The sequence below is a fragment of the Xyrauchen texanus genome, chromosome 4, assembly GCF_025860055.1.
Source record: "Xyrauchen texanus isolate HMW12.3.18 chromosome 4, RBS_HiC_50CHRs, whole genome shotgun sequence".
NCBI lineage: Eukaryota > Metazoa > Chordata > Actinopteri > Cypriniformes > Catostomidae > Xyrauchen > Xyrauchen texanus.
The window spans coordinates 12,447,648-12,470,171 of record NC_068279.1 but is presented as its reverse complement, the minus strand read 5'-3'; the positions used below and the strand labels follow the sequence as shown (position 1 = coordinate 12,470,171).

Genomic DNA, 22,524 nt, shown 5'->3' with positions numbered 1-22,524 from the left:
GTAGAATATATATATATATATATACACACACACACACACACACACACACACACACACACACACACACGTAAAGAGACAGAGAACCATGTAAAAGAAGAACCAAAGAGAGACATATAGAGCCACAGACACTTTCTGCAGTAGCGTGTCTGTCTTATCTAGTCAGCATGGAAATTTCCACTTCCTCCATGAGTACCCAGAGGCAGGAAGACTACAGCTGTGACCTGACTGAAGCACCACAGCAGCTGACCAACCAGGCCTCATGTCATTATACACGATTCATGAAAAAAGCCAATCAGGATGAAGCGGCAGAGTCAGACATGTGTCAGAATGAAAGAGTTGCTCAGGGCGAGAAGGTGTAAGCGGTTGGTGAATGCATATTCCCAGAAAGAGGGAGGAGTGTATTAGAGTATTAGAAGTTAAATGAGGGAGAAAGATCACGAGACAAGCATGTTTTTAATGCCTTTTTTTTTTTTTTTTTACCAAATCAAATTTAGCAATTGGCAAAAATTCCTCTTCTCCTACAAAAGTAAATAGGACTTACACTTTCACCAAAACAATTCACTTCACACTGCCCCCCATTCTTCTAAGCCACTTTCAAAGACTCTATTGGGCACGAGCACTGTGCTTTAGCCAATGGAGAGGAAAGAGGAAATGGGTTTGGAAGGCTGACAGGCGGGGAGCTGAAGATGACCATATAAGGTCAAATCTGCAGTCAGCAGACGCCAGAGCACAGTCAGTGCACCAGGAACAGTAGGGGGCTGCTGGAATACAGATTGAGTGCAAGAATGACTCATCGATGGCCACGCATACACATGTAATATATGTCCATGGGGCAGTACAGGATATTTGGGTTGGACTTTAGGGTAAAGACACAGAAGTCTCACTTCCTTTCTTTACCCTCTTTTATCCTGTTTCCATCTGTGATTACATCTTCCTCTTTTCCTCATTCTTGGTGCTTTCATTCTCTAGCTATTCTTCTTTTCAGTGAAGTGACAGCAGGAACCAAAAGGGCTTGCACAGGGCCTAGTTCAGATGCAGGAAGTCCATCCAACTTGGATCAGACAAAAGACCAGCATGTTGTATTATACTAGACTTGTTTACACCTGTATTTAACGCTTACTACATGTGATCGGATCACCCGAAACATATCTTAATACCAGGTGTAAACTGGGTCTTAGAGTCATCATTTACTCCAAACTCTTTCTGATATGGAACTTGAAAGGAGAAATGTTTAAGAATTTTCACACCTATCTTACACATGCACTGAAAGCATGCAGGGACCAGTACAGTTCCAAAAAGTACGGGGAGAAAAGAGCAATTGACTTATGCGCAATATTTCAAGTCTTCTTTTGGGTGAACGATCCCTTTAAGGGCATGAGCTCTAAAGTAAAATAGTTACAAATAGAGGTTTGTAGCAAAGTGTAAACTGGCAGTTTCCTGTGGTACGGGTCATATTTTTCTATAACCCAAATATGATGAGGTGGTCAGGCAGGAAGGAAAATTAGTCACTCTGGTGGTCAGTGTGAATGGAAAGCAGAAATGTAAGGACTACTGAAGGCTACAGCCACCCGATACCCACTACTTTATTTGTTAAAGAACACATCTTGGTGAAGGAGGAGAGGTCGAAAGAGACAGACAGAAAACACGTGATTAGTTCGACACCTGACGGACTCTCTCTCGGGGAAAAACAATAAGATACTGAGTCACGTTGCTCTGCCTCCCACTCAGAGAATTCAGCCACAGCCCCGCTGAACCCCCCCCCCAAGATTAGAAGGACGTACTACAGCACGTCATGGGCCCTTTATGGCAGTTCGCTTCAGTTAAAGATGCCTCAATATTCAGGAAGTTTAAGAAACTGAAGTTTTTGTATTTAACTGGCATTGTATACTGGTATGGTGCTTTACAGTTATTTTTGGAGCTTGGCAGTATGTATCACCATCCACCTTGTGATACTGAAATAGAAGCTTAAACGTTTTCTGCTTCAAAAAATAAATTAATATAGGGCCGGAACGACATGAGGGTGAGAAATTACAGAATATTCCTTGAAGTGAGAAGGAGAAATTACAGACTATTCCTTGAAGTTTGAGTGGACAGTTTTGTAGCAAGGCTTAAAGGAGCTACAAACAGTCCCAAACTGCTAACCTTTTCCTTAGGGTAACAATAGACAGATGCTTGTGTCTGAGGGTTTTAGAGAATCTAGTGAGATTGAGGAGCTCCCACACAGAGCTGAACTGGATAACAAAGGGCCCTGCAGGGCCTCGCATAAGCGCAGGGACAATGGCTCCCCCAGAGCCAGCTGTCTGAATGCAGGGGGCTGCTGGGAATGGAGCCACCTGGGAAGACGGACCATAGACAGATGCAGTGCTATATGGAATCAGAGTGTGAGTGAATACTTAGGGAGGGGTGCCAAGTGTTAAACCTAACAGAAGGACATCAGGCATGTAAGTGTGCACAAGCACACATAAAGTAGTAAAAGGAGATTGTGAGTATAAATGGGTATATGTAGAGCCTGATGGATTGCTTCTTTTGGATGCAAAATGTAAAGGAATCTTACAAAAAGCAAGCTATGACAAGCCAGCCCACTTAAAAAAAAACACTAATGCCACATACTGCAACTGTGACTGTATGAACTTGTCTGAAAAATACTTTGCTGACATTCCAGACAAAATTTTAAAAAACGGTATAAACCTGTAGGCCAGGGGTTGTCAATATTTTCCTTAATATATAAAAGCTTGATTTTATCAGTAACACTGTAGCATTTATTATTAACATTAACAAACCATAGTCCATATATTAACATTAAATCTACCTTTTACCCCCAGACCCAGACTGTAGGATACAAAAGTTGACATCAACTACAGAACGACTGCAAGACTCATTCAGGAAAAAGCTTGAAGTTTGGCAGCAATATATTTTTAATCCCAGCTCATTCAAGAGGAACAGACAGATGGATCTAGCAATCTGGTCAGAAAAAAAAAAAACAACTGTGACAATCTGAGGACAAACATGATTTATTTTCACAGCTTAATTTATCCTCACACTTGATTTGTTCATCTGAATATGAGTTAAGTGACTTTTGGGATTTATTCCAGCTTAATTCGTCACATTTAAAGCCGACCTGAAACCAAAGCTTTTATTTAAAGCTTCTAAACAGCAGTCTGCAAGAACTAAAAATAAACCTTATAATGTAAACACCATAATACATGAGATAAGACCAATGTAAGACATACAGTGTTTAATCTGGCCTCAGTAGCCTGAGCAATTCTGGCAAGGCAGCGGAGTGTTTGAGTGTGATGCTGATGACAGGCCTTGGGATACTAACTGAGAGCTCGAAGAGGTTTGGATATCACAGTCGTGTCTGAGTGCTCTCTAATTACAGACCGCAGTTCCACTTGACAGCACCACTGCTTTGGGTTGTGCTGCTAATCTCGCCAGTATTACCACTGTAGAGATGGGCCAAATGACACCATCAGATATTTCTACAGATGGCTACCTGCTAAAATCATACCTTGCACTGACGGATGGTTCATTGTCCACTTTTCATTTCTAAATGGTAAGTTTTTAAAAAGAGAAATATAATAGTAGTACAAAAGTATTTTTGAATGTGTTAAAAAAAAAAAAAAAAAGGACACTCAATTTTAAGGGTACATTTGTGCCGAATGTAGTCACTAAAACAAATCTCTGAAGAAAGCAGTAATCCCTCTGTGAAATGGACAACCACTTATAATAAAAAGAAAAAAAATGCAAAGTACAGTCCCATTGCTATTGAAAAATACTCATGAAGACCCAAGTTCTCTCCATTTACCAACCATTTTCAGGTGTATCAAAAAGTATATTTTGGACACGCTTCCACAGGAAGTGAAATTGAAGGGTTGAGGTGAAGAACTCCTAGCAGCAAGCAGAAGGCTTGGATAATAAATGAGCTTGCATTGTTTCTCTGTTTGCAAGTTGATTTATGTGGTTTTATTGTTGATTATTTTTACCTTAGGTAACTTCTTGTTTTGCGAAGTCTCAAATAAATTTTCTACTTAAAATTACTCGTTTATGATAAAATAAAAATATGTTGATTGTTACAATCATCGTGTTTTGAGCACCATGTGTTCAGTTCTGCAAGCACATGTCTGGATCTTGTTTCTATTGCCATTAAATCAAGGTTATGTTGTCTAATAGACTACATAGCATGCATTCAATTTCATTGTGGAAGGCTTCTGTGTCATGTGATACAAGATTAAGTACATTAAAAAAAAAGCATTGAAATGCTAGTACACCTTTAAAAGCATGGCTTAATTCAGTGTTTGCACATTTTACTCAATGCAATGTGGCAAAGAGTCAGTAAACTGTACTTGAGAATTTCTTATTAAATCCTCCAAGAATTGTGTGTAGCCTTTACTTAATATGGTCTGCTAAATTTACTAGCAGTTCCTGAATGGAAATTGTTCCCTAGTATTTTTTTTTTTTTTTTGCATAAACCCCACTCAATTTCAGTGAGCACATAATTTGAGAATGAACATGCACAAACATAGACTCACTAAATCCAGAAGAAATAAATCTGTGCCTTTGTAACACAAGTGGACAGTGTTAGTTAGTGACAGAAGGTTAAGCTCCGAGGTAATAAAATCCCAGCTGACCCAAGATATTCAACACATCGAAATCACAGACCTCTGGAGTACCAGCTCTGCCAATTTGACTTTTTGTCATTAAATCGGAGCTCAGAAAACCATTACCAAATAAGATCGCCTTACATCATTGGGTAACAAATACCCTTGAGCTTGCCAGCATAGTCAGAGGAGTAGAAAATGTCATGTCACATTAATGTTATTATGTAAAAGCATAAGTTGCATTCCTACTACCATTATCAAAGCCTGCAAAATATAGCTGAAAGGCATTTACAATAAAGGAGGCACAGCAGTCTAGCCAGACAGAAATTATCAAAAAACAGCATTTCTACACTTGCATCACGGAGCTAATATGCCTTTTATAGACCTAGTCAACCTCTGGCTGACCAGCAAACAACGTAATGTCCGTTTCTACACAAAAAAAGTGGGTAGTGAATAAGTTAGCCGAGAAAAAAAGTGCAATATGGCATCGATGTACTAACTAATTGCTATGTGGGTACAGTGGTGTGTGTGTGTTGCTAGCAGGGCTGTGCCGATACAAGCACATATTTAAATATTGCGATTAATTTCTCATGCTATCACACAATTATTTTTTAATTTCCCTTCCAGCAGATCAATTAAGGAAAAAGCCTGCTGTCAAAATAAGCGCAAACTCTGAACCCGCAATTTCTCAGTGTGATCACTTCTACGAGTTAATTATTATTCCCAAACATAGGTAAATAATGTAAGTGCAATTTATTCTTATGCTGTAAATATAACAGGACTGCATCATTATCATCTACAGGCATGTCAGCTATCAGCCCATCTTTATACTGTATTAAGTGTCCCCAAGCATTTATGATCAAAATATTATGTTTCTTTACAACACATTACACAGTGCATAATAACAGTTCAAATTAGATCAATTTAAATACTTATTCACAGCATACTTTTCACTATTTGTATATAGTGTATCATAATCAAACATTCTTCCCTATCACAAAATTTAAATTCTTACCTTCTCATCTGAAATGCCTGCCTGGGTGCTGTCCTCACCCTGTCTCTCGCAAAAAAAAACAACTAATCATTTCTATGAATACTTTCAACATCTCCATTGAACACGACTTCTAGCATTACACATACTAAATAGCTAAATTATATTGGCATACAGTATGTACATGGGGCTTAAACATTTTAAGATAATAAGGTAAAACGTTCTGTAAAGTTGCTTTTGAAATTTGAATGTGAAAAGGCACTAAAAATAAAAAATGACTTGATCACTGGTCTTTTCAATAGTGTTTGTTTGCCTCAGTGTTTTATTTCTTGAATGGCATCTTTACCTGATCAACTGTTCCTCCTCTTTAACTTCTGACTGGTCTACCCTGCCTGCGGTCTACCCCATTTACATGTTCACATGGAAAGCTTCACGTCACCTCAGAATGTTCAAATAAATCAGCAGTACAGTTGGTATGGGGTGCCAGTCAACTAAAGGTAATGCGGTGTAACGCAATGCAAAGGACGCTACAACCTTATTCATTATAATTGAGCCATTTAGTTAAAGTGACAAAGGTTGTTACATTGATAGATGTGGGACTAAACTGCAATAAAGTAGCTAGCTAATTAAAGTATAGCAGGATTGTCATTAACTTGATTACAATACTATCCTACCTCCTTTTGAGAACAGGTTTATTTCATTATTTTACAGTCCCTCTCAGCCCCGCAATGCAAAATGGTCAGCTTGGCAGCGCCTCTATTTATCTTGTCATCACTGTGTTTCCCCAGTAAAACGGCACTAGTTGGGCATTACCAACTTCAGGCGGAACTTCAGTTTGTTTGTTTTTTGATAATGACAGACTCACAGTCGATTCAAAATACCAATAATGTTACCAAATTAATAATATTTTTTCTAAATACACTTCCAATGTTTACACATTTACAATGTTTACACATTTACAATACATATTTTTTTAGGTGGTGGTTGTACTTGCAAGTCTTGATTATTGGGGTTTTAAGTACCCCCATAATCTACACCCCTGGACATATGTAGCTATTACAAGGTGTATAATCTTGTAAGGTAGTTGGAAATATCCCTCCGTAGTGGCTAGTTAATTTATTTAATATCTAAGGGGTTGTCACATTGGGGTAGAGTTGGTAAATTTCAGCACAATGTGGACAGAACATGCTCACAAACATCTCAAAAGACATCCTGTGGAGCAGCTTCCACTCTTAACAGCTCTGACACAAACGTATCAATGCAGAAGCCTGATGAATCACACCTAAAATCACTGCAAAGCCACTATCTGTAGAAAGTGTGAGGTTGTAATTATGTGCAACTGTGTGTGTATATATTCAAACATGTACAAACAAAAAAAAGTGACTGTCATGCGAGGAGGGTAAAATGAAGACTTGGCTGAGAGAAACTCTACACCCACACAGACCAAAAATCAATTTCACCTTGTGTGTACACTGTAAAGATTTGGTCATGAAGTATTTATATTAAAGAAAATAACTGGATCCTTTCATATCACTGGATTTTCCAAATACTCACTTCAGCAAACAGTACACATAACGAAAGTTTTGAGTGTCAAGTAATTTTTTTGTCCTCACTGAAAGCTGCACATAGCGACAGCCACCCAGAATGCTGTTTAAAATACAGCTACATGGAGCAGAAATGAATTAAGACCAAAGATATTGCACTGTGTGAAACCATTAACTGTAGTCATAACCATTTAAAAAAAGAAAGAAAAGTGTGTTCTAGCGATTTGGTGCAAAAGCAGTGCAGCTTTATAGATCTCTAACCTTATTAAGAGGCAAAACCATGAATGCGCCACCTCCACTGGCTTCCACGATTATGGCAACAAATTTGGGGTTGACCGCACAGAAGGAGCTGTCCCACGTGACCCGAGAAACCCTGATGTCATCGTAGCACTGGTCGTTCTTCACTGCCTGGCCGAACACATGCCGGAACTTACTCTGTCGCACAACCCGTTTGAACATGTCTGCAGAGAAGAGGAGGATAAGACCGAAGCAATCAAATGATAACCACTTCAGGATTCTACTTAAACAAATATGAACATGTTCAAGTTATCAGTCACTTCAGTCCAGTCATGTACTGGAAACAACATTTGAAATGGTTGATATGCCATACATGCATACTAATCGTGAAATGTTATAGATTAGAAATGTCCATCAGAATCTTTTTTTGCAAATACCATTAAAAAACAAAATCATTAAGACTGATCGGTTGTAGCTGACGCAAACTGTATCAGGTTCACATTTTTCCAATAGGATTCACATGAACATATTGCTAGAGTTTGCATTAACTGACAATACACACACACACACAATTTGGAATGCCCAATTCCCACTACTTAGTAGGTCCTTGTGGTGGCGTGGTTACTCGCCTCAATCAGGGTGGCAGAGGATAAGTCTCAGTTGCCCCCGCTTCTGAGACAGTCAATCCGTGCATCTTATCACGTGGCTCGTTGGAGGCTCATGCTACACTCTGTGATCCATGCACAACTTACCACATGCCCGATTGTGAGCGAGAACCACTAGTCATGACCACTAAGAGGTTACCCATTGTGACTTAACCCTCCATAACAACCGCAAAATTTGGTTGCTTTGGAGACCTGGCTGGAGTCATTCAGCACTCCCTGGATTCGAACTCGCAACTCCAGGGGTGGTAGTCAGCGCCAATACTCGCTGAGCTACCAAGGCCCCCAAATGACAATTCTTTAATTTTCTAAATTAAAAAAAATAAAAAAGACTGAATGACAATTCCAAATCATACAAGTTAGGTAAAGATATCTACTCTTTTTTGTGTGTGTGTGTGTGTGTGTGTATCTCTGCTTAAAAACATTCCCATAGTAAACACATCTAGGGATTAAAATGAAGAAAAATTGAGAACACATTTTTAAAGCACTTAAGAAAATGTAATGTGTTGTCAAATTCCGGTAATTTCAGACTTAAACTATAGAATATTCTGTAAAATTAAAACCACAGATAAATAAAAAATAAATACAAATAATTTACAAACCAGCCCATCCAACATGATCACACAGGAAGTCGACATGTTGTTTCCCAGTACCCTAGGATCAGCCAAATCATGCCACCTCACTGACAGGTGCCATCTCCTATTAGACCTTTAAGCTTTGGCTCCAGTGTATTTACCTTCCCTTGAGTGAGCGTAGGGGACCCGGTTTCAGATCCCGCATTGAAATCAGAAAATAATTGCATTAGCATAATCAGTGACGAGCAGGATTCAGAGGTTGCGTTTTTTCCTCTAACATTACATTTTTACTCAACTGATTGTTAGGTTTAGGTTTGGGGTGGGAAGCACAGTTGATAAAACAAGCATTCCTCTTTTTTTTATTATTAAACCTTTATTTAACCAGGAAAATCCCATTGAGATTACTAATCTCTTTTTCAAGGGAGTCCTGGCCAAGACAGCGGCACAGATCACAAACTGCATTACATATTGCAGCAACAGCTTGCTTTACAAACTTGCTTTTGGCACCCCTCCATGAACAAAATGAAGCTCACACATGCCCATATGCACAAACAACAGTAACATACTTTGGCCACTGGGACAGTGTTTCAAATTTCAGTAAGTATAGGGGTCCTGGGCAGCTCAGCAAGTAAAGACGCTAACTACCACACCTGGAGTCGTAAGTTCGAATCCAGGGCATGCAAAAAGACTCCAGTCAGACTTCCTAAACAACAAATTGACCCAGTTGCTAGGGTGGGTAGAGTCACATTGGGATAACCTCCTCGTGGTTGCTATAATTTGGTTCTCGCTCTCGGTGGAGCATGTGGGGAGTTTTGCGTGGATGCCGTGTAGATTAGCATGAAGCCTCCACACGTGTTAGGTCTCCACAGTGACGCTCTCAACAAGCCAGGTAATAAGATGCAAGGATTGACGGTCTCAGACACGGAGGCAACTGAGATATATCCTCCGCCACCCAGACTGAGGCGAGCCACTATGCCACCACGAGGATTTAAGAGTGCATTGGGAACTGTGCATTCCAAAATGGGGAGAAAAATAAAAATAAAATTTTGGTCAGCTAAAGAAAAGCCAACCTACTGTTTCTGATTGCACAAAGATCAGTCTGGTCTGTCACAGTATGCCACCTCAGCATATTGCATTCAATACAAATATCCATTTCCAAATCCCATTAAAGTTGACACATTTGACTGCATAAAGAGCACCCTTTCACAAATGTAAAGAGTACCTTAATCAAGTGCCAGCTAGTTTAAATCTAATCCTAAAACACTGCAAATTGATGCAGCGTTCGCTTTAGAAGTCAATAATTACCTTAACATAACAGATTCACTTAAATATGATACGGTTAAAAAAAACAAACAAAAAAAAAAGTTGCATGATTTCAAAGCATTTGGTACACAAAATAATGATGAAACCCATCTCAAAGAGCTCTGCAGAAAAACAAGTTAGTTCAAAGTGGAAAAAGCTAAATTTGACAGCATTTGCACCAGATGGGTTCACAATCAAAAATGTGGAACAACAGAATTAATCCTCACCTGGGGCAAATTACTCACTCTAATTAACACAGCATGCCAAAATGCCATATACTGCAAGCGTCAACACATCACTTTGGTCTCTAGGCTCGGTTTCAGCTTGTCTTGTTTTAGTTCTAAAACAAACCTGAATTGCGAGAACATTTTGTCTTAGGGCCATTTCCCAATGAAAACAATTGAGGCCCAACTAAAATAGTAGAAACACTGGGGCTGGATCAGCTCAAACTGTCAATGAAAAAGACAAGGGAGAAAAAACAATGCACACTATAGAGCTAAGACAAGTGCTGCCACAAGGAAAGCAGGGGATTAACCAAAGAATCTTCTCAGCACTCCATGGATTGTGATACCATTTACACACAGATCACCAACATTTAGACCTTACCTACTTTAAAGGTGCACAAAGTAATCTTTTGTTTGTTTTTTTTTGACTGATGGTCATGGAATTTACACTGATTTACTATTTTAACTACAGTGTATGTCACCCATGATTACTCAAATTAATTTAATGTCACACAAATTTATATCATAACCAAAACAAAAAGGGTTTATCAAGACAAAGTGAATTGCATCTAACTGGTCAGTTGATCTCAACATGGTAGCCCCCATCCCATGAGAAGGTGACACCCCATGTAGAATAATATCACTGTACATCATTGCAAACTTTTTCAAAGTACCATTCATTTCTTTAGGGGAAGAACTGCACTAGTGAAATACTATCAGCTTCGAAACACACTGGAGTGGTTCAGAAATGTTTGGCAAAAGTTGAGAAATGTACACCGATTAGTAGGGAAATATATACAGTACACACTATACATTAGTGATCGAGCGATATGGATTTTTCCAATGCCAATATCCAGAGAGCAGGGTGGCCGATAGGCCAATGCAATGCCGATCACACAATTGAATATAGTAAATAACATTAACATAATTTCTAAAAACTGAATAAACTCTTATTTAAAACTACATTTCCTCAATTTCACAATAACTTTGTAAAAAATAATATTGTATTTTAAATGGTAGATAGAAGTTTTGTCTGATTTCTGTTAAGTCAACAAATTTTTGTCATTTATTAGAATATGAAGATTTGTTAATATATTAGGAAGAATGAAATAAAGGTACACACACCATGGATGGCATGTCTATGTTAGCAATTGCATTTTCTCAAAATATACAGAATCAAACCAATTGCACATACTCGCATACTAAATGTCATATTCACTTAACATAGTGAATATGACATTTACTCATAGCACACGTGAAGCACTTTTACTTAAGTTATGTTCACACGCTTGTGCGTATCCACGAGCAGCAATCTCCGGAGTTTAAACAGCCTGGTTGGATCGTCATGGAATTAAAAAAAATTCGGAATATTATACATATATATATATAAGCCTTTGTGATATATTGGTCGACCACTAGTGTAGATCTAATAGCAGTGAGTTGAGAACAGGGAGGATATGGGTCCCCTGAGGCCAGTGGAACAGCAAGACAGGTGTGGGGGGGTGGATTGAGGTCAGGAAGCAGTTCCTTTTGGTGGGTGTGGACGTTTGACTAAGAGTGAAATGTGAACTTTGTCCTGTGATAAAGCATACTTTAACATCCCTCTCGTGTGATCCAATCACAAGTGGACAGTAGGGCTGCAACTATGATTATTTTTATAAAAGCAACCAATCTAACGATTATTAGAATGATTATTTGACTATTTGGGCGATTATTGCAACAATTAATCATTAGCACTTAACAGACTATTCAGTCTGTGCCTCGACTTAAAAGGTTGGATTAAACATGCTTACTAACAATAAAGAGGACAAAATCATCTTTTAAAAATACCTCTAAATGACATTCACTGAATTAAATGGGAAAACTACTTTTCCCCTTTAAAACAAAAAATCCTATTGTTATCAGGAATTTTTGTCTTGTTTTCCACTTAAAATTGTCTAAAAATCCTTAAAACAAGATACATTTACTTAAGCAACATACACAATATTTAGACTTGCTTTAAGAGAGTTTATTTTGATGTGTATTTTTTCACTTGTTCATACTTCTGCCAGTGCCGTAAAGAAAAAAATATATAATCATTCAAGATATTTGCTCTAAATATCGTATAGGTTACTTGTCAGGTAAAATGTATCTTGTTTCAAGAATTTGATATTTAAAAAATATTTAAATATTAAAATGAATTCAATATTATATTCAAAATTCTCCGATGACAATTTTTTCTTCTGCAGTATAGCTGCTAATGTAAATGTACATAAGGAGTTTTAGATACTTATATTGGAGAAAAAACCAAGAGAGACAAATATTGTATAATGGGTGAAGACCACACCCTCTCACATTTTTGTTCACTTGATTGCAATCCATCTTTAACTCACAAAACAATATCTTTCTAATTTACAGAGCTGCGTATCACTGATTTTCTTCAGCATAAGATACACAAGGTGACACTCAAATGACACTCATGGGGCAGTGGTGGCTGCTCAGGGTTACTGGCCAGAAGGTCGGGGGTTCAAGCCCCAGCACCACCAAGATGCCACTGTTGGGCCCTTGAGCAAGGCCCTTAACCCTATCTGCTCCAGGGGCGCCGTATCATGGCTGACCCTGCATTCTGACCCCAGCTTAGCTGGGATATGTGAAAACTAATACATTTCACTGTATATATGCAAAAAACTGTGTGTATAATGTGTGACCAAAATAAAGGATTCTATAATTCACTACGTCGCGAGCAATCACTATAACATAATGTAGCTGCAGCAAGCGCATGCCAGTGATGAGCGTCTCCACGCGAGACGCCGCATCAGCCGGGAGAAATTTGAAACTGTCTCAAATAAGCGGTGGCTCTGACCTCCCAGACAAATGCCAGTTTCAGAGTTTGTGCTTAAATACAGTATATAACGGTGCAGAGTTTCCTTTTTAGACGCTCTGACAGGCAAGTTTTGCTCATCGGAACACCAGGTACGGCTCCGCTTTATTTCACGACATCACTGCTTCTGCATTTACTTATTTAGCATTTTTAATGATAATACTCTGCGATCTACATCACCTTAATCTGTTTGGAAAGTTTGGAGTGCGTCTGGACTGTGAGCTGTTCTTTCTTCCTCTCCTCAATCAAGCGCGAGCTGAAGTGCTGCTCTCCCGTGTCATCATTAGCATTTCGAAAGAGTTTTATTGTCGACCAATTGTTTCAGCCCTAGTAGACGGCGCTAAATACAGGTGGAAAACGTTTTGTGATCAGATCACTCTAAATATTTTAATAGATTATTAGTTTTTTTTAAAAAACAAGCTTCTCTTCATTTTCTTGACTTGTTTAAGAGCCGTCCCATTCTGTGGAGATGTTTTTCTCATGCTGGAATCGCCCGTACTTGCATGCTCCAGAGATGCTCACATGAAACACAGATGTACTCGTCAGATGAGAAGCATATTAAGCGCTTCTTTTGTTTTTGGTGATTCACACTGTAAAATAAAAATCCTGTCAGGGTAACACGTGAAATGAAAATAATGCAATAAACATTAACTAAACTACATTATATTTTACTGTAAAACTACATGTATTTCCTTTTTAAATATATTAAAAAATATGACCATATATTGTAAGGTAACTGCCCATTAACCAATTAACCTTTTTTTACTGTAGCCATTTTATAGTCTTTTACTGTTAAAATTTCAAATAATTGTTTACAAATGTTACAGTGCATTCTTCATGCATATCAACACCTACTAGTAGGATAAAATACAGTAAAAAAGTACTTCAATATTGATCTGTTTCTCACCCACACTTATAATATCACCTCTGAAGATATAGATTTAATCACTGGAGTACATTTACGCTGCCTTTGTGATTTTTGGAGCTTCAGAATTTTGATTCACTTCCATTGTATGGACCTACAGAGCTGAAAAATTCTTCTAAAAATCTTTAAGCAGAAGAAAGAAAGCCATACACATCTGGGATGGCATAAGGGTGAGTAAATGAAGAGTATTCATTTTTTGGTGAACTCTCCATTTCAGAAATGTGACAATTTGTATGATAATAAATCATCATCATCATCACGATAGCCCTAAGAGAGACAATTAAATCTGCACATTCACAATTATTTAATTGACAATCACCAGCCAAATGTCATATTTATCAAAGCCCTAATATGATTAGAAACATAGGGAGGGACTAAAGAGGGATCAAGGAAACCCAAACCAAAATGGTCTGAAACCTTTAAATTAATGAATGGTTTGTGTGTTGTTTAGTCAGTCATTCACGCTCCGTACCTCAATACCTTTTACAAATAGATAAAAAGTTTGTGACTTAATACACATTAAAACATTTTCTTAAAAAGGTAGACAGAGTACCACGTGAGTACCTTATGAGCTACACATAAGGTCAGAATCAGGATTCAACCCATCACACTTCCTTTAGGCCACAGAAGGCTCTTGAACAGGGCTCTACTGTAACCGCTTCCTTCAGATGTAGGACTCTAAATATCACACACGCCAACAAACTGAACTGCTGATTTCCTCATTCTCACTCCTTTCACTGCCTCATTTCCCATAAACTGCTGAGGTAATGGGTTGACTGCCTGAAGGTAATGTATCAAACCAAGAAAGGACAGCAACGTCTCAGGAACAAACTCAAGAGGAACTGAAAGGTTTGTTTGGGCTGCAGTGACTGATCTTCACAACATAACTTCTCCAGCGACTTTGGGTTCAAACTGTTCTTTGTGCAAATAAGGATGTACACAAAAACACCCTTCGAATACACAATTTCATGGCAGTTATACTGCTTCTCTTCTTGATTGCAGTTTGGCTGAGAACTAATGAACTGAAGAAGCAGGCTACAAGACAAGAAACTGCAAATCCAGTTTGAAAACCATAATTCTAATTTGTGTAGTGTATGCCATTATAGCAGATTGATAGACAGGGCTAAACGCTAAGGATATTTGCTTCTGGTCCAGTCAGGCCAGTGGTTCAGATTTGTACAACACAAAAATAAAAACCTTGTTTCTACCATCATGGCTTTAAAAAAGTTTTTAAATATTACAGTTTTAAGACAATTTCCCCCAAAATTGTAACAATTATAATTTGCATGATGTAGCTGTTAATTACACCTTTATGTCTTATGTAACCCCATACAAGTGCTTTAAAGCTATGAATTCATAAATACACGATATAACCTCAGCTGTCCTGCCATTTAGCAACACAAATGTTTTCACGAAGATTTCAGTGGAGCAGCTCATCAACTGTCAGCATTTGTGCCATGTGTAGAGTTTTCATGAGCAGCATCAAAAATTTAGTCACTTAGTTAAATATTTGATTGTTGGTTAAATGTAATAACACAAATCACTGGGAGAGGAGACCTTGCTACTAAATTGGTTGTGATGTGTTATAAACAGTCCAAAGACCAAACCTGACTTTAAGGCAAAACTAGTGTTGTCTAAAGTACCGGTTCTTCGGTACCAAGTCGATACTAAACTAAAAAGATGTAACGATACCAGTGTTTCTGCAGTACCTGTAATACAGAGCACCGAATCAATCCGGTACCAGCATGCAGTTTAACTGACAAACAACTGCTTTAAAATACTAATTTTGAACACGTGCTCTGTTACTCCTTACACTGAAATGGACAATTAATCAAATTAAAATAGAGAAATGCACGATTGTATATGTATGCACTGAGTATATATATATATAAACAAACAATTATTATAATTAACCTTTGAATGTCCTCTGTATAATCAATAGCATTAGCTGGGTGAAACTTTATGTAAGCAAAAGGGACATTTTAACTGAAATATACCCATATGAATCGATATCGAAACGTAAATGTCAATTGAATCAAAAGCTTGTGAATCGGAATGGAATCTGCAAATCTGTAACAATACCCAGTCCTAAAATTGTATGCTAAAAAGTAATTGTTCTGTTTTCATTTGATTTAAGTTCTATGATTTTATTTGTTTAGACAGTTTATGCAAAATTTTTAAAACTTAACATGTAATTCAGAAAAAATACAGATTTTGAGAAAAAATTAAATGGATTTCATAGGGCCCTATACAATCAATTTCAACTGGGGTATAGGATTTTGCACAAAACCAAACAGAGCTGTGTAGCCAGTATTGCTGCACGATTAATCATAATCGCAATCGCGATGTCAGCCTGTGCGATAATATGACAGCAAATGCTGCTATTTTATTAAATAAATAAGTGCTTGTGTGGACATGACAGCCCCTTCTCTCAAAGATGTTTGCCCATTTTCCACACTTATAAAAAGATGACCAGTCAGTCTCAGATTAGGGAGTGGCACGTGTGGTCAGGTCATGCGAGTTTCCGGTGTTCAGCAAGGAAATCAGGTGAAGATGGATGCCAAGCAGACCGACACTGAACTGGTGGACAGAAAAAAAAATAACACAAATAACACAGAAACATGGATCACAGCTTGGCGATATGTCTTTATTTCATCGATAATTAAAGTTAATATAATATGGGACCGTGACACATAAATAAGCTCAAACTCCAAAACTGTCATTCTCTGTGCGGTCATAACTTCTTTAACCAGTCGCGGAAGAGACCCAATCTGAGCGGGAGTTGAGACCGGGAGAGATTTAAAGTTCCGCCGGCTGATGCGCACTCTAACACGGAGACGCTCGTCTCTCACCCCTGCTGTCTGCAGCTTGCAATGTGTTGCAACATTGATGAAATCATAAGATCAATCTTATGTGAAAAATAACATTAAAATTACAACAACAAACAAACAAACAAACAAACAAACACACTATTGGTTTGATTGAGTGAACCACACTTTTATATCAGTTTCCTTTTCAAAAGAGTTTATACAAAGTACATGTTACATCCTGCTTAAATGTCCCGGATTGTTTGGACAATCTTATTTGTGTCAAAATTTGTATGTTCCTATTTATTGTTCCATTTTATTTAGGTGCAATATTAAGAAAATAACAAGTTTGCAGTAATGCAAAGATATTAAAAATATTTACATTTATAGACGTTGTTAGTTTGTATGTTTGAGTTGAGAAATACACATTTCAGCATTATCAGTAATCTATTTATGCATTTTCATTGATAACCAAGCAAGTTGACTCATGATACCTTTTGTTTATTATATCACAATCACATAACGCAATATGACATTTTTCCCAAATCGTGCAGCCCTAGTAGCCAGATAAATGAACTACAGATTTTTTTTTTAAATGGACTGTCATGCAACCGGCTCACTCCAGCCAACACTAACGGAACAGAAAAATTCTCGTTTACAAGCCTGAGCAAAGATTCCATCAAACATTCACTCTTGGCTGTAGCAACATTATGCTTGTGGATGAAATTGGCATTGCTTGCATACTTTTGCCAGATTTAAAGAATTACAATGAATCATCGTTTAAATTCCAAAAAGAAGGGTATAATTCAAAGCATATGCTATGAAATACCTCATCATTGTGAAATTCATCACTCAACACACCTAAAAATGAAGATAAAAGAAGAGCTCAAAGTCATTTCCACACTAATTCATTGGAGATAAGGACACAAAAGTTGTCCTACAGTTCCAAAGGAATAAACAGAAGACTAGCAGCTCCAGAAAACATCTTGTCAAGATCTCTAGAATGGTGTTCTCAAACAATAAAAGACTGTTAATTGAACTCCAAGTGAACCTATTAAAGTGCATTCCAATTCCAACTATGCCCATGGGCTATATACTGTGGCCCAAAATCAGTGTATTTGCTATATGCATTCAGGTGTGGTGCTGTACCCCTGCAGAATTACGAGCGCCGCTATTATCTAATGATATTTTTTTTTTATGGTGATAGGTTAACACAAAATATGTACATATGCAAAAAAAAAAGCATAGATTCAGAATGAGCTTTATTGCCTAGCATTTAATAGGCTTATATAATGCTTATATAAATATAATTTTTAGTCTCTGAGATTTATTATCCCAAATAAAAGAATACATATTATCATTACAAATAGTCTTTTTTGTATTAAGATAAAAGGATAAACAAATTGGGAAAAGCCCTCCACTTTTGAAAAAAGGAAAACGATCATGTTGCTACCAACAATTAAATATATTTTTTGTCTTTAATCTTGGAGAAAAATTGAGGTGTCTATCCTGAATATCAATGGTTATAAAAACTCCTAGATATTTAACAGAAGAATTCACTGGAATGTTCATGATAACCTTATCATTTGAACTATGTAATGGGAGGATTTCACATTAAGATAAATTTAGAGTTAATCCAGAAGCCTTGGAGAAATAATTAATGAACGAAATAGCATTGGGAATAAAACACTTTAAAAATAGTGTAATCTGCCAATTGGGATATTTTGAATTCCTTACCAAAAATCGTAAGACCTTGAATTTGATTATTTTTAACAATACCAACTGATAATAATTCGACTACCAACAAAAATAAAAATTGAGCATCCTTGATGTACTCCATGATTAATGTTAAATCTTTTGGAGGTAGAGGTATTAAGAATCACAGAACTGTTAATATCAGTGTAAAAAATTTAAAACTTTTTAAAACAAAATCTCAATCCAAAAAGCTTTAAAGATTTAAACAGAAACTCATGTTCCATCATATCGAATGCTTAGTGCTATTATTTTCTTCTTGGACTTGTACAAAGTTCTACCTTCTCAGCGTAGTCCAAAAGGTCAAGCACCAGCCTAATATCGGGCCATAGGATTAGTTTCAATGAATATGCTTACATGCACAACAATATGGCGATATCACAAATCTGCTCACTCTAAAAACCACACAAAAGCAATGATTTATTTTTCTTGAATGATGATCTCGTCTGTCTTGCACTTCAGAACGTTTTGTCATAGAATCATGTAGATGAGTTTAATTAATGAACAGAGCTCCACTTCACCTGTTGTGGCGTGTTGCTGTGAATCCGGACACAACGTGTTGCCCTTGTTCTCACTCTACTCGCAAATATCCTGCTGTTAGTATTTAGTCTATATGCCACACTGGCACACTGGAATGTCATAAGACAACTCTTCAAGGTAGGCATACAGAGGGATACACCGTTTCACTTTTGCATCTGCTATAAAAGAGGTTAGCATGGGGTCACAACTGCAGCATGTTTAGCAGTCCTGCTGCAGGCTAGTTGGCGCATGAAAGAATGTGAGATGTAGAGAGAGAGGCGTGGCTCATTAGACATGCACAGATTTGAATCAACAGGTTAACATAATCAAATCATTCAGCAGTGTTTTCTCTCTGAAGGCGGAGCCTCGCTGTAATCTGATTTCGAGATGGAGAGCTGAGATTTACTGCCAAGTAAAATATGGTGAAATCAAGCCTGTATTTACAAACACTCATGAATTGCCTAGCAACACCAGCAAAAATACCACAGTAGCAAAGAATGAAAAAACCCCCCCCCAAAAAAACAAGATACAACCGAGGAGTAAATTTGGCCTTTTAAGTACAAAACATACCGGGTCGACACTGAGGAAAAGTAGAGCTCTCTGATGTCTGTTACTGAATCACCAAAAGCTTATTTGCAGCCAAAAATAAATAAATAAGAGAGATAAATGTAGACATTAGTTCTATTTTAAAGGACAGGGCTATTACAAATCTCCAAATCAGGGGGTTTCTCCCTTTACGGACCCAGGGAGCCGCTATTACGAAAAGCTAGATTTTCTTGACCGACCTTTAACAAAAATCATTAAGAACATTGCTGTAACTAACATACATGTATTACATTGTATAAGGCTTAACAAACAGTTCATTTTCATTCAAATATATGGAAAGAATTTTATTGAGAAAAAAGTAATTGTTTTATATTCCATTTGGACCCCCGGTAGATGGCCCATCTAAAACTAGGGATGCACAGATACCACTTTTTCTCTTCCGATCAGATTCTGATATCAGAAATCTCAGTGTCGGTTGATACCGATCCGATATGGAGTTGTTTTTATGCATAATCAGTTTAGAATATTTTGGCCTCATTAAAGAGCACACCCAATTAGTTCCATGCAATATGTATAAAAAATAAAATAAAAAAAACCTTCTAACTACACATTATTTCAATAGAAATGTATCACTTGTATAGCAAAATTAACAGTAATTCCAGTATAAGTCATCAATAGAAAAGAAGTTTCTCAACTTGCATCTGGACTTTAAAGGATTCAGATGTCTTTTTTGTTTGACTTAGTTGTACCATATCAGCTCAATTTTCATTCGCACAGTTATATTTTGGAACCCATTCAACTTGTAAACAAATGATAATAGTCATTACAATTGTATAATAATTAGAGGTCGACCGATTAATCACAGATTTTTTGAATTTTTTACATAATCGGCATCGGCCAATATCCACGCATATCAAGCCGATTATTAGGCAGGCGCATCTGTGGGCAGCCTAGTGTTGTTGTGGAACACGTGTTCGACACATGCTGCCCCTAGAGTCATTTTCCAGCAGAGTGAGCAGACCTCATCCAGTGCCTAAGGAAGGAGCTAAGTTCCTTGGAGAAAACAGTAAGGATTAAATTTGTATAACTTCTTTATATTTAATTAAAAACTTTTGATATGTACTGCCAACTTCAAGAAAAAACGTGACAAACGCGATAGTTGACATGACGTTCGGCTACTTTGGATATTGATAGCGTATTTGAAGTTGCATTATCACAGCAGAAGGGTTGCTATCATGTCACAATAAGTAAGCAAGAATTTTGCAATTACAGACAGTGAATCTGAGACTTTTATTTGTTCTGTTTGTGTGTCTTATATTTGAGAGGGTTGTCACTCAATGCAGAGAAATAAGTAATAAAAAAAGATACCAACGCGCTATAGGCTATTGAAGGACTGGCTTTGGTAAGCTCGGACGTTACCGGTTCTGCTGTCAGTACTGGAGAAATTAAGAAAATACATGTATTATTGCTATAAAGAGAAATTTATTTTATCTCGCCAGCCATTTCTATGTATAATAATATGAAACCATTTGTCTGTGATGCAATTTAGCAATTCGCAGTGAGAGTGAGAGTGAGAGTGAGAGTGAGAGTGAGAGAGAGAGAACTTGCTCACGCGGTGCCACAGCGAGCACAAAACGAGCCCAACACGAGCCCAGCTTAATGAGTGACAGAACTAAACATTCAAACATAGCCTGGTTTAGATCTGTGATTATTAGTCTGATTTTATTTTAGATTTCGCCTTCCAAAGATTATAAAAAGAATATTTATACATAAGCCGCATTCTGTCTAGCACAACTCCCTTCCCTTCACAGCGGTGCACTGACATTTCTCCCTAAAACTCAAACTTAACGTCAGAATCCGCACGATCGGTGATTGTTGTAAAATACAGTCTAGCTACTGTTGCTAAATTGCGGGATGCGTTTAATAATAAAAAGATCGCAAGAGATACGCGTTCCCAAGGCGCTAGGCTCGAAACACACCGCAAAGAGACAAGCAAAGTATAGGCTATTTTGGGTTTCATGTGCGCATCTAAACGATCAGCTATACACAAAAATATGTCTAAACGACAGGCTTGGAGATTCACTTAAACACAGTTTAAGTCTTAAATGGACGTAGTTATGGAAATAGTTGTGGAGAAAATATGCTGCATCAGGAGCCTATTAGATCTGAACTCGGTCTTAAAGGGGAAGCTGTCTATTAAACGTGACGATTGAGCCATTACTGCGAATCAAACAACAAAAGGCAAAGAGAAAATCACTTACAGCTCTTGAATGAATAACTTCTGCATTAATAAGCATTAATCTATGATAAACTATGCAGTGTTATTTTACAATTGATTACTTTATTAGATTTCTTTTTAGACCACACCTGAACAGTAATGTTAGTAGACCTTCCTGAAATAATATATATATATATATATAACAAAAAGAACCGTTAAGAATACCATTAAAGTACCGGAATGATAAGCAGTATCGGTAAGATAGTAATACCATTAAAACCTTAACGATACTCATCACTAGTTATGCCTGTGCTTCTCATGGATGCTTGAATATTGGATTACGTGTCTGGATTGCCCCTAAATTAAAGCTGCATTTGGATCTCAACCTTCGTGTCTCGGAGCAGTTCGTAACACCTGCTTTGTTTATTTAATATATTTGTTATACATTATTTATACAATATGTTTTTACATTATACATTTTTAATTTTAAGTGTACAAGTGCAGATTGGTCAAGTGTTCAATAAATGTATTTGTTGATAAATGTTGTCTATCTTAAGTAATTATTTGTGTCACATTTTATCTTTCAAATAAAAGGTTCAAACAAACAAGCACATATCGGCCAAAATAAATCGGCCGACCCGGATTTCAAAAGATCGGCATCGGCATGAAAAAACCAATATCGGTCGACCTCTAATAATATCTCAATTGTGCACCTTTAACATTTAAACCTTCACGCTTTTATTTTGACATTCTGAACTCTCCAG

The 22,524-nt window shown here is 37.3% G+C and overlaps 1 protein-coding gene across 2 annotated transcripts in view; it reads right to left on the bottom strand.

Moving 5' to 3' along the window:
• LOC127638211 (uncharacterized) overlaps positions 1-22,524 on the bottom strand; it is a 62,999-nt gene that overhangs the window by 26,464 nt on the left and 14,011 nt on the right. The window contains exons 2-3 of one of the 2 annotated variants that reach the window (XM_052119638.1): positions 7,395-7,594; positions 5,614-5,652 (exon numbers count right to left, since the gene is read on the bottom strand). In XM_052119638.1, coding sequence (XP_051975598.1) covers positions 5,614-5,652; positions 7,395-7,594 — 239 coding nt within the window. The remainder of the gene's footprint in view (positions 1-5,613; positions 5,653-7,394; positions 7,595-22,524) is intronic. The other variant, XM_052119646.1, reaches the window with a different exon arrangement.